Source organism: Oncorhynchus tshawytscha, linkage group LG04 (assembly GCF_018296145.1).
Source record: "Oncorhynchus tshawytscha isolate Ot180627B linkage group LG04, Otsh_v2.0, whole genome shotgun sequence".
In the NCBI taxonomy this organism is placed as follows: Eukaryota; Metazoa; Chordata; class Actinopteri; order Salmoniformes; family Salmonidae; genus Oncorhynchus; species Oncorhynchus tshawytscha.
Window position 1 is genome coordinate 18613025 of NC_056432.1, and position 12305 is coordinate 18625329.

A 12305-nucleotide genomic window follows, 5' to 3' on the forward strand; every position below is an offset into this window, starting at 1 on the left:
CATTTGCGACCAAGCTTTAACTTCCTGACTGATGTCTTGATGTTGCTTCAATATATTCACATAATTTTCTTCCCTCACGATGCCATCTATTTTGTGAAGTGCACCAGTCCCTCCTGCAGCAAAGCACCCCCACAACTTGCTGCCACCCCTGTGCTTCACGGTTGGGATGGTGTTCTTCTGCTTGCAAGCACCCCCCTTTTTCCTCCAAACATAACAATGGTCATTATGGCCAAACGGTTCTGTTTTTGTTTCATCAGACCAGAAGACATTTCTCCAAAAAGTACGATATTTGTCCCCATGTGCAGTTGCAAACAGTAGTCTGGCTTTTTTATGGCAGTTTTGGAGCAGTGGCTTCTTCCTTGCTGAGCAGCCTTTCAGGTAAGTCGATATAGGACTCGTTTTACTGTGGATATAGATACTTTTGTACCTGTTTCCTCCAGCCTCTTCTCAAGGTCTTTTGCTGTTGTTCTGGGATTGATTTGCACTTTGCGCACCAAAGTGCATTCATCTCTAGGAAACAGAATGCGTCTCCTTCCTGAGCGGTATGAAGGCTGCGTGGTCCCATGGTGTTTATACTTGCGTACTATTGTTTGTAAAGATGAACGTGGTACCTTCAGGTGTTTGGAAATTGCTCCCAAGGATGAACCAGACTTGTGGAGGTCTACACTTTTTTTCTGAGGTCTTGGCTGACTTCTTTTGAGTTTCCCATGATGTCAAGCAAAGTTTGAAGGTAGGCCTTGAAATACATCCACCTCCAATTAACACAAATTATGTCAATTAGCCTATCAGAAGATTCTAAAGCCAAGACATAATTTTCTGGAATCTTCCAAGCAGTTTAAAGGCACAGTCAACTTAGTGTATGTAAACTTCTGACCCACTGGAATTGTGATACAGTGAATTATAAGTGAAATAATCTGTCTGAAAACAATTGCTGGAAAAATTACTTGTCATGCACAAAGTAGATGTCTTAACCGACTTGCCAAAACTATATTTTGTTAAGAAGAGATTTGTGGAGTGGTTGAAAAACAAGTTTTAATGACTCCAACCTAAGTGTATGTAAACCTCCGACTTCAACTGTATGTATATCTATCTATATATATATATATATATATATATTGTTTTTGAGACAATATGTGTGGGCAGACGATGCAATTGGAGGAACCATTTTATGCATATTCCATAATGATATTCAGTACAAATTTTGATTGAGAAATTATGTTGTCATATATATTTTTTAAAGAGCTCCCTCCCCTAAAACAATTGTCCTACACCACGCATTAAATTGTATGTCTAGATTGACAGAAATAGTAGCAAAAGGTGAAGTTTAACTTTCGTTGCACAAATAGACAAAAATGTTGGGATTACATAATGACAAAAGTTTGACTTCAGAATGTATTACTCAGCAGTGATGCTGTCGGTCTGAACGGAGCGCAAGACCTAAGCTACTATGCATTGTAGGTAGGTTGCACATTGCTCGAATAATATCAAATCAAATCAAATTTTATTTGTCACATACACATGGTTAGCAGATGTTAATGCGAGTGTGGCGAAATGCTTGTGCTTCTAGTTCTGACAATGCAGTAATAACGAGCAAGTAATCTAACTAACAATTCCAAAAAAACTACTGTCTTATACACAGTGTAAGGGGATAAAGAATATGTACATAAAGATATATGAATGAGTGATGGTACAGAGCAGCATAGGCAAGATACAGTAGATGATATCGAGTACAGTATATACATATGAGATAAGTATGTAAACCAAGTGGCATAGTTAAAGTGGCTAGTGATACATGTATTACATAAGGATGCAGTCGATGATATAGAGTACAGTATCAACGTATGCATATGAGATGAACAATGTAGGGTAAGTAACATTATATAAGGTAGCATTGTTTAAAGTGGCTAGTGATATATTTACATCATTTCCCATCAATTCCCATGATTAAAGTGGCTGGAGTAGATATGGAAATAGGCCTAGGCCAACCATCAATTATTTTATTTTGCTCAGCTCTAAAGTTTTCTTTTGACTTCTCATTCCTTTCCATTTGGGTATTGTTTGACTTCTCAGTCGTTTCCATTTGGGTATTGTTTGACTTCTCATTCCTTTCCATTTGGGTATTGTTTGACTTCTCATTCCTTTCCATTTGGGTATTGTTTGACTTCTCATTCCTTTCCATTTGGGTATTGTTTGACTTCTCAGTCGTTTCCATTTGGGTATTGTTTGACTTCTCATTCCTTTCCATTTGGGTATTGTTTGACTTCTCATTCCTTTCCATTTGGGTATTGTTTGACTTCTCATTCCTTTCCATTTGGGTATTGTTTGACTTCTCATTCCTTTCCATTTGGGTATTGTTTGACTTCTCATTCCTTTCCATTTGGGTATTGTTTGACTTCTCATTCCTTTCCATTTGGGTATTGTTTGACTTCTCATTCCTTTCCATTTGGGTATTGTTTGGATACTCATTCCTTTCCATTTGGGTATTGTTTGACTTCTCATTCCTTTCCATTTGGGTATTGTTTGACTTCTCAGTCGTTTCCATTTGGGTATTGTTTGACTTCTCATTCCTTTCCATTTGGGTATTGTTTGACTTCTCATTCCTTTCCATTTGGGTATTGTTTGACTTCTCAGTCGTTTCCATTTGGGTATTGTTTTCTCATTCCTTTCCATTTGGGTATTGTTTGACTTCTTCGTTTCCATTTGGGTATTGTTTGACTTCTCATTCCTTTCCATTTGGGTATTGTTTGACTTCTCATTCCTTTCCATTTGGGTATTGTTTGACTTCTCAGTCGTTTCCATTTGGGTATTGTTTGACTTCTCATTCCTTTCCATTTGGGTATTGTTTGACTTCTCATTCCTTTCCATTTGGGTATTGTTTGACTTCTCAGTTGTTTCCATTTGGGTATTGTTTGACTTCTCAGTCGTTTCCATTTGGGTATTGTTTGACTTCTCAGTTGTTTCCATTTGGGTATTGTTTGACTTCTCAGTCGTTTCCATTTGGGTATTGTTTGACTTCTCAGTCGTTTCCATTTGGGTATTGTTTGACTTCTCAGTTGTTTCCATTTGGGTATTGTTTGACTTCTCAGTCGTTTCCATTTGGGTATTGTTTGACTTCTCAGTTGTTTCCATTTTGGTATTGTTCGCTCAATTTCACTTACTGTGGCCTGAAATATTTGTCATTCAAAATAAAACTGTGATTGAGAATAGCCAAGCTATAGACTACGACTTTCATTCCCATTTGAAAGCTGCAACTTCAGGACAAACACATTATAATATTTGGGAAACACACTTCATAACTTGTCATTTATGATATTTCAGTTAGTTGGATTAGTCTAGGCTTTTGGCCATTTGGTTCACAATGGCAATGAGGCATTTTATTTCTGTTATGCATGCTTCATTTCATTCTTATACTAGCCTACAAGCTTTGCTCAAATGTAGGAACCCTTTTCTTATCTTGCTATTGTTTGTTCTATCAATCTCATTATTACCTTACCATGTTTTTAGCTTATTCAAATACAATTAAAAACTTTCTGAGCCTACTAGAACTGTTCAATTCATTTATTGTTTAGTCATGAAATAGCGCAGTGGGAGAAATCCAGGATGCATAAAACTGAGAAGCTTAATAGGTCAAGTCATATCCAAAGAGAGAGAAAAAAATAGCTTGCGGGATTGTGTACCCACATGTTCATACCACCCCAACACCGTATTGCAAGCAAAACCTTTTAGCACCTCCCCTCTTGACAGCGAGTATATTTCATGCAATTCTACACATTTTGATAATGGGGCGTAGAGAACATGTTGCAGTTTTAAAGCAATGTTGCAATTCTACACATTTTGCTTTGGGGTGGAGAGAAGTTTTTAATATGATATCTGAGTGAGACTGACTAACAAAATCAATGGGGGCTCCCCGGACAGTAATTTGAGTGACCATCAATGACTGACACACTGTAAGAGAAAATCTGCTGATGCACAACCAAATTTTAAAATTGCACCTTGTGTATTCTAATATTCTATGTTGATCCGAGGGCTTTCAAAAGTGGCCGTCAGTTGCCCATCCTCTGTCACATCATGATGTCATCACCATCGACGATGGCTGCTAATCATCCCCGATAGACGGTGCTATGGTAATATACCCAACCCTACTAGTAGAAGTGAATAGAAAGCTGTGTTACGGTACCTCTTCACTCTTCAGCTCGCCACTGTAGCTACCACACTGCCAGGCCAGGGAGCGTGACCCGGTGGGCTCAGCCCAGGTATAGTACACCGCCTTCCCCGGGCTCAGCTTGTCCTTCTCCTTCTGACTGCTACTTGTGCACACACGCACGCACACACACACGTAACGGGAAAGAGTTAGAAAGCACACACACAAGACTACGCAAACCCCACCACTAGGAAGATGGCTGACAGTCAGAAAAAAACATGGGTTATGGAAATGGGTTGGGGAAAATGGAAGGCACTAGTAAGCAGAGGTCAGATTCCATTGCCATAGTCCCATCCAAGCAGCAGCAGAGTCCCACTATGAAGCAAATTAACCTGGAATATAGGGGAGGTTAAAGGGCAAACAGTCATAACATTGTGAAGCCGGAGTTCCTCCTTGATCACTCCACACTCTGTAGTTTGGTCACTAACAATCAGTTGACTCATGGTTGTTGAACCATACAGAGATATTAATATGTAATACAATATTTTTAAGCATTTATATAATGCACATAATCTATTTTCTTGTGGAGTGGCATGTAAGCACCAAAACCGAACAAAGGCTCTTTCCCTTCACCTGCGGTTACCTGGGGGTCCAGCTCTGACCACACTCTGACCACTCCTGAACCATGAAATGGGAACACACAGACTGTAAACACCACCGTATATGTGTACGTTCGCTCTATGGCCCATGCCTTCTGCATTAGTAATTGTATGCTAGGGAAAGAATTTAAAGTTCCCCAATATGTCCACACCATCTGAAGCAAGTTACTCATTCAGTCTGTTCCTACCCCATATCCCTCTCCCTCCCTCCGTCCCCCCAAGGTCTGAGTGGGTGAGAGCCAGAGTACCCGTGGGGCTGGGTCCTGCTACCTGCGCTGGGTCTCCTCTAGTGAGAAGGAGAGTTTGAGCAGCTCGTCTGCCAAGCATTTTGACGAGTCTCTCCGCAATCTGCCCGTCCAAACAAAAACCAAACAAATCCATAAACACACACAAACTCTGTCAAGAAGAAAGAGCACACATTCACATTTCAGACAAACAATGTGTCACTAGCAAAGAATTCTGACTTAAAGCAAAATAAGTGTCAATCACAAGTCACTAACCAAAGGAAATTCATCCATGCAAACAGGGCAAATACAGATAAAACACCAAATTGAAGAAAACAAAAACCCTGTATTAAAACAAATAAAAAGTAAGTGCAAACAACAAAGAAAAGCGAGGAACAACAAGTAAAAACAAAAGATAGGGGTGTATCCAGCACGCAGCACAGCCTGGGAAGTTTTCTGAACCTGAGGCTGTAAACATGCAGGTTTCATTTAGAAACCAATGAGGACAGCCTCAACACTTATTTTGTACTGTTAACATAAATAATCGCCACTATCTCAAGGACACTGCTAAATGGAAAGTTGAGACTTCCCACTTCAAGATAGACTAAGATTTATGAGGAATATAGGTTGTTTCAGTGCATTGCACCTGTTTTAAGAATAAAATGTCACCCATTTAACATATTTCTGCTTATTGCCCTGTTTACCTACCTTCCTCCCTCCCCATCCTTCCCCTCCTCCCCCATCCACCCCCTCCCTCCAGTCTTTACTTTACCTCTGGTAGAACTCCAGCGTCTGCTCCAGGGTGTGGTTGATGATGAGGAAGGGGGCGGCTCCATCGTGGTAGTCCGAAAAACGGATAATGATCGAGTGGTCTGATAGGTTCACGTCCACAATGACTCCGCCCAGCTGGAAAATACAGGAGGAAAGCCAAATTAAAAGTGGTAGTACTAGTACATTAAGGAACCCAACTTGGAAAATGTATTTATCGCCACATCATCAGCTTATACAGTAGTTACCCACAAACACTCCAGTACAGTCCTTAAGTTTGTGTGTGTGTGTAGTGCAATTTCAGGCATTACTCACAGTGTTGTCTAGGTGCAGCAACAGGCAGTTTTCTGGTTTGGTGAAGTCCATGGTTTGAGGGGTTGACTGACAGCCTTCTACCTTGATTTTGAGCTTCTTGGAGTCCTTCTCGGGCCAGAATGGGATGGCTGCCTGAGTAGCACAGAGAGAACGAGAGAAGCAAGTGAGAGAGAGAAGAGAGTGAGAGAAGAGAGTGAGAGAGACAAAAACAGAGAGGTCAGTTTCACTACATGGATATGCTATGCAGGGTAGGGATCCATTATTCCATTTAAAAATTCTGAAAATAACTGATATTCAAGCCCTGATTTGAACATATTTTTACTATTAGCACTTTTCATTGCACTTCCTGAATGGATTGAATTGCATTGCATTGGGGGTTGTAGGTAGCTCTAGTTGTGGTACCTGGTGTGGTTTGGCCTTGGTCCAGTGTTCCTGGCCCTCCTCTCCCACCCAGATCACATGCTTGGTCCTGTTCACCAACAGGTAGTATGGCACAAAGCTCACGATACGGGTCAGGCTGAAACTGCTGCGGTCAATCTTCACCCCGATCTTCAATCAAACCATAGAAAGCCACAATCAACCTGAATCAATCCACTCATCATCTGTGGATTGTTCAATGTTCAGCAAATCACACTCCATGACCATTCTGAAAGTTGTTGAAAGGGTGAACATCAACCAACACTATAATTCTGCTGGTGTCACTTCAAATAAACTCCCAGCAGGTTCTCTGCTAGTAGTCTTGATTCACCACCACTCACCAGGTAATCTTTGAGCCTCCCTTTGCACTTCACTTCACCATAGCTACCCACGGTATCCAGGGAGAAATCATCAGACAGCTCGCTGTCCGAGATCATCAGCCGCACCTGCCACGGGGAGAGAGAAAGGTTCGGCGAGACAAGCAGTAAGGATTAGGTCTTTAAGATTAGGCATTATCATTTAAAAGCCCAGTCCTTGTTTAAATAAAAAAATAGCAGGCCCGCCATTTGGTGTGCGCTTTGACCAAAGTCAATCCCCACCCACTACCTTGTTGTTGTGCAGAAAGTTGCGTGGCTTGAAGGAGAAGAGCAGGGGCATGTCATAGTCCATGGCGTGTTTGCGGTGGATGTCGTCGGCCTTGTATTGTAGCAGGCGACCCGTCTTATTCACCATCCAGTAGGGAGAATGGATGGCCACCTCAGTCAGGCCCGCATCGTACTTCACATGCACCGCAATGTCCAGCTCTGCCCGCTTCCTTTCTCCACCCTCCCCTAACCTAACCTCCTCATCTTCATCGCGCAGGGAGTGGAACACAATGAAGGTGATCTCGTCCTGGTCGCCACGGAGACCATAGTGGGCCTTCCAATCCTGCCCCAGGTAGTTGAGGAGGCGGAGTTCCAGGCTTGACAGGTCCATGACGGCGGTGTGAAGCTCTGCTGAGTGGCCGTCCATCAATGTGATGGGGGCGGGCTCTTCACTATCCTGTCAGCCAATCAACACACACAATATCAATCAGTGACCAATAATAGTCATGTGAAGGTGAAGGTCTGAGGATATATGACATACATATATATCCAGTGGTAGAAAAAGTACCCAGTAGTCATACTTGAGTAAAAGTAAAGATACCTTAAAAGAAAATGACTCAAGTAAAAGTCACCCAGTAAAATACTACTTGAGTAAAAGTATTTGGTTTCAAATATACTTAAGTATCAAAAGTAAACGTAATTGCTAAAATATAAGTAAAAGTAGAAATTATTTCAAATTCCTTAAATAAAGCAAAGCAGACGGTAGGGCTGGGCAATATGGCCAAAATATTATATCACAGTATTTTTTTTTTAAAAATGGACGGTAATGATGGTATTTTTAGTTTCTGAATAATAAAAGTTGAACATTTGCTTTATGAGTAGTGAGTGATCCTAGGGTGGCGACACATACATTCTAAGTGATTTCAATGAGTCTTTCTCCATTCTGATTGTTATATACTGTTCAATTCAACTACAACCAAAACAAATTACAGCACTTTTATAATTTCTGCATTTCCTGCATTCAATTGCAGTGGTGGAAAAATACCCAATTGTCATACTTGAGTCAAAATAAAGATACGTTAATAGAAAATGACTCAAGTGAAAGTCACCCAGTAAAATACTACTTGAGTATAAGTATAAAAGTATTTCATTTTAAATTAAGTATCAAAAGTAAATGTTATTGCTGAAATATACTTAAGTATCAAAAGTAAAAGAATAAATCCTTTCAAATTCCTTATATTAAGCAAACCAGATGGCACCATTTTCTTTTTTTTTTTTTTACATTTCCGGATAGCCAGGGACACACTCCAACACTAAGACGTAAAAACAAAAATATGACTGTTTGGCCATAATGATCATTGTTATATTAGGAGGAAAAATGGGGATGCTTGCAAGCCGAAGAACACCATCCCAACCGTGAAGCATGGTGGTGGCAGCATCATGTTGTGGGGGTGCTTTGTTGCAGGAGGGACTGATGCACTTCACAAAATAGATGACATCATGAGGATGGACAATTATGTGGATATATTGAAGCAACATCTCAAGACATCAGTCAGGAAGTTAAAGCTTAGTCGCAAATGGGTCTTCCAAATGGACAATGGCCCCAAGCATACTTCCAAATTGTGGCAAAATAGCTTAAGGACAACAAAGTCAAGATATTGGAGTGGCCATCACAAAGCCCTGACCTCAATCCTATAGGAAATTTGTGGGCAGAACTGAAAAAGCTTGTGCGAGCAAGGAGGCCTACAAACCTGACTCAGTTACACCAGCTCTGTCAGGAGGATTGGGACAAAATTCACCCAACTTATTGTGGGAAGCTTGTGGAAGGCTACCCGAAACGTTTGACCCAAGTTAAATAATTTAAAGGCAATGCTACCAAATACTAATTGAGTGTATGTGAACTTCTGACCCACTGGGAATGTGATGAAAGAAATAAAAGCTGAAATAAATCCCTCTATCAACTATTATTCTGACATTTCACATTCTTAAAATAAAGTGATGACCCTAACTGACCTAAGACAGGGCATTTTTATGTCAGGAATTGTTAAAAACGGAGTTTAAATGTATTTGGCTAAGGTGTATGTAAACTTCCGACTTCAACTGTATATCTATGTGCAGTATGAAGGTGATAGAGGAGCAGTTGTAACATACTGTAGGTCCATTTCTCTGCTGGTGGGTAGGGACTCAGGAGTAATGTGGGTAGTAGCCACTGATCTGTCTATGTGTGTGTGTTTTGGTTTTCTTCACAACAATAGTGAAAGAAGTCAAATTTGGACAAGTGGGGAGATTTCGCCGGTCCGCACAAGGAAAAGGCTATTTTAGGCTTATCAATTGTTTTCAATGACGATGATTGTTCATTGATTGTTTGGTCCCCACAAGGATAAAAAAACAAGTGTGTGTGTGTACCTGTAGGCGATAGGTGATGGGGTAGGGTAGAAGGTTCCGGAGCAGGACGGAGGGCCACAGGTGCAGGATGTAGGGCTCATCAAAGTGCTCCCCGGCCACTCCAGTGTGTTGTGATGTCACTGTGTCTTTCAGAGGTACGATGTTGACCATTAGCACGCTGGCGCTGTTGCCATGTCGATGACAGGTCTGCTGTACACGTGCGCCAGGCTGCTGACTCACTGACTCGTAGCTGAAGCCCTCGGAAGAATCATATTGATTGTCTCCTTCGGTTACCGGCTGCAGGCTCAACTTTGACCTAAGGGGGGTGGACACACAGCAGTCAGTGTGTGTGTGGTGTGTGTGTGTTGAGGACAACTTCCTGGGCTTCAGGAGGAAGGCCAATGGAAAATTGGACACTCGTGCTGCAGGGTTTGGAGTCTGGTCAGACCACCTCCATTCCTGTCATTATTGAAAGAGATCATGATACCTCACATCTCAAAATAGGGCTACTTAATGTTAGATCCCTTACTTCAAAGGCAATTATAGTCAATGAACTAATCACTGATCATAATCTTGATGTGATTGGCCTGACTGAAACATGGCTTAAGCCTGATGAATTTACTGTGTTAAATGAGGCCTCACCTCCTGGCTACACTAGTGACCATATCCCCCGTGCATCCCGCAAAGGCGGAGGTGTTGCTAACATTTACGATAGCAAATTTAAATTTACAAAAAATAAATATGTTTTCGTCTTTTGATCTTCTAGTCATGAAATCTATGCAGCCTACTCAATCACTTTTTATAGCTACTGTTTACAGGCCTCCGGGGCCATGTCCAGCGTTTCTCACTGAGTTCCCTGAATTCCTATCGGACCTTGTAGTCATAGCAAATAATATTCTAATCTTTGGTGACTTTAATATTCACATGGAAAAGTCCACAGACCCACTCCAAAAGGCTTTCGGAGCCATCATCGACTCAGTGGGTTTTGTCCAACATGTCTCTGGACCCACTCACTGTCACAGTCATACGCTGGACCTAGTTTTGTCCCATGGAATAAATGTTGTGGATCTTAATGTTTTTCCTCATAATCCTGGACTATCGGACCACCATTTTATTATGTTTGCAATTGCAACAAATAATCTCCTCAGACCCCAACCAAGGAACATCAAAAGTCGTGCTATAAATTCACAGACAACACAAAGATTCCTTGATGTCCTTCCAGATTCCCTCTGTCTACCCAAGGACGCCAGAGGACAAAAATCAGTTAACCACCTAACTGAGGAACTCAATTTAACCTTGCGCAATACTCTAGATGCAGTTGCACCCCTAAAAACTAAAAACATTTCTCATAAGAAACTAGCTCCCTGGTACACAGAAAATACCCGAGCTCTGAAGCAAGCTTCCAGAAAATTGGAACGGAAATGGCGCCACACCAAACTGGAAGTCTTCCGACTAGCTTGGAAAGACAGTACCGTGCAGTACCGAAGAGCCCTTACTGCTGCTCGATCATCCTATTTTTCTAACTTAATTGAGGAAAATAAGAACAATCCGAAATTCCTTTTTGATACTGTCGCAAAGCTAACTAAAAAGCAGCATTCCCCAAGAGAGGATGACTTTCACTTTAGCAGTGATAAATTCATGAACTTCTTTGAGGAAAAGATTATGATTATTAGAAAGCAAATTACAGACTCCTCTTTAAATCTGCGTATTCCTTCAAAGCTCAGTTGTCCTGAGTCTGCACAACTCTGCCAGGACCTAGGATCAAGAGAGAGGCTCAAGTGTTTTAGTACTATATCTCTTGACACAATGATGAAAATAATCATGGCCTCTAAACCTTCAAGCTGCATACTGGACCCTATTCCAACTAAACTACTGAAAGAGCTGCTTCCTGTGCTTGGCCCTCCTATGTTGAACATAATAAACGTCTCTCTATCCACCGGATGTGTACCAAACTCACTAAAAGTGGCAGTAATAAAGCCTCTCTTGAAAAAGCCCAACCTTGACCCAGAAAATATGAAAAACTATCGGCCTATATCGAATCTTCCATTCCTCTCAAAAATTTTAGAGAAGGCTGTTGCGCAGCAACTCACTGCCTTCCTGAAGACAAACAATGTATACGAAATGCTTCAGTCTGGTTTTAGACCCCATCATAGCACTGAGACGGCACTTGTGAAGGTGGTAAATTACATTTTAATGGCATCGGACCAAGGCTCTGCATCTGTCCTCGTGCTCCTAGACCTTAGTGCTGCTTTTGATACCATCGATCACCACATTCTTTTGGAGAGATTGGAAACCCAAATTGGTCTACACGGACAAGTTCTGGCCTGGTTTAGATCTTATCTGTCGGAAAGATATCAGTTTGTCTCTGTGAATGGTTTGTCCTCTGACAAATCAACTGTAAATTTCAGTGTTCCTCAAGGTTCCGTTTTAGGACCACTATTGTTTTCACTATATATTTTACCTCTTGGGGATGTTATTCGAAAACATAATGTTCACTTTCACTGCTATGCGGATGACACACAGCTGTACATTTCAATGAAACATGGTGAAGTACCAAAATTGCCCTTGCTAGAAGCATGTGTTTCAGACATAAGGAAGTGGATGGCTGCAAACTTTCTACTTTTAAACTCAGACAAAACAAAGATGCTTGTTCTAGGTCCCAAGAAACAAAGAGATGTTCTGTTGAATCTGACAATTAATCTTAATGGTTGTACAGTCGTCTCAAATAAAACTGTGAAGGACCTCGGCGTTACTCTGGACCCTGATCTCTCTTTTGAAGAACATATCAAGACCATTTCAAGGACAGCTTTTT

The 12305-nt window shown here is 41.2% G+C and overlaps 1 protein-coding gene across 4 annotated transcripts in view; it reads right to left on the reverse strand.

Moving 5' to 3' along the window:
* The window catches only part of LOC112249461 (vacuolar protein sorting-associated protein 13A-like), an 80323-nt gene that overhangs the window by 31180 nt on the left and 36838 nt on the right, over positions 1 to 12305 (reverse strand). For 2 of the 4 annotated variants that reach the window (XM_042320413.1, XM_042320412.1), the window contains exons 46-53: positions 9515 to 9809; positions 7131 to 7565; positions 6866 to 6970; positions 6510 to 6656; positions 6108 to 6239; positions 5797 to 5930; positions 5071 to 5148; positions 4178 to 4304 (exon numbers count right to left, since the gene is read on the reverse strand). In XM_042320413.1, the coding sequence (XP_042176347.1) occupies positions 4178 to 4304; positions 5071 to 5148; positions 5797 to 5930; positions 6108 to 6239; positions 6510 to 6656; positions 6866 to 6970; positions 7131 to 7565; positions 9515 to 9809 (1453 nt within the window). The remainder of the gene's footprint in view (positions 1 to 4177; positions 4305 to 5070; positions 5149 to 5796; positions 5931 to 6107; positions 6240 to 6509; positions 6657 to 6865; positions 6971 to 7130; positions 7566 to 9514; positions 9810 to 12305) is intronic. The other 2 variants (XM_042320416.1, XM_042320414.1) reach the window with 1 other exon arrangement.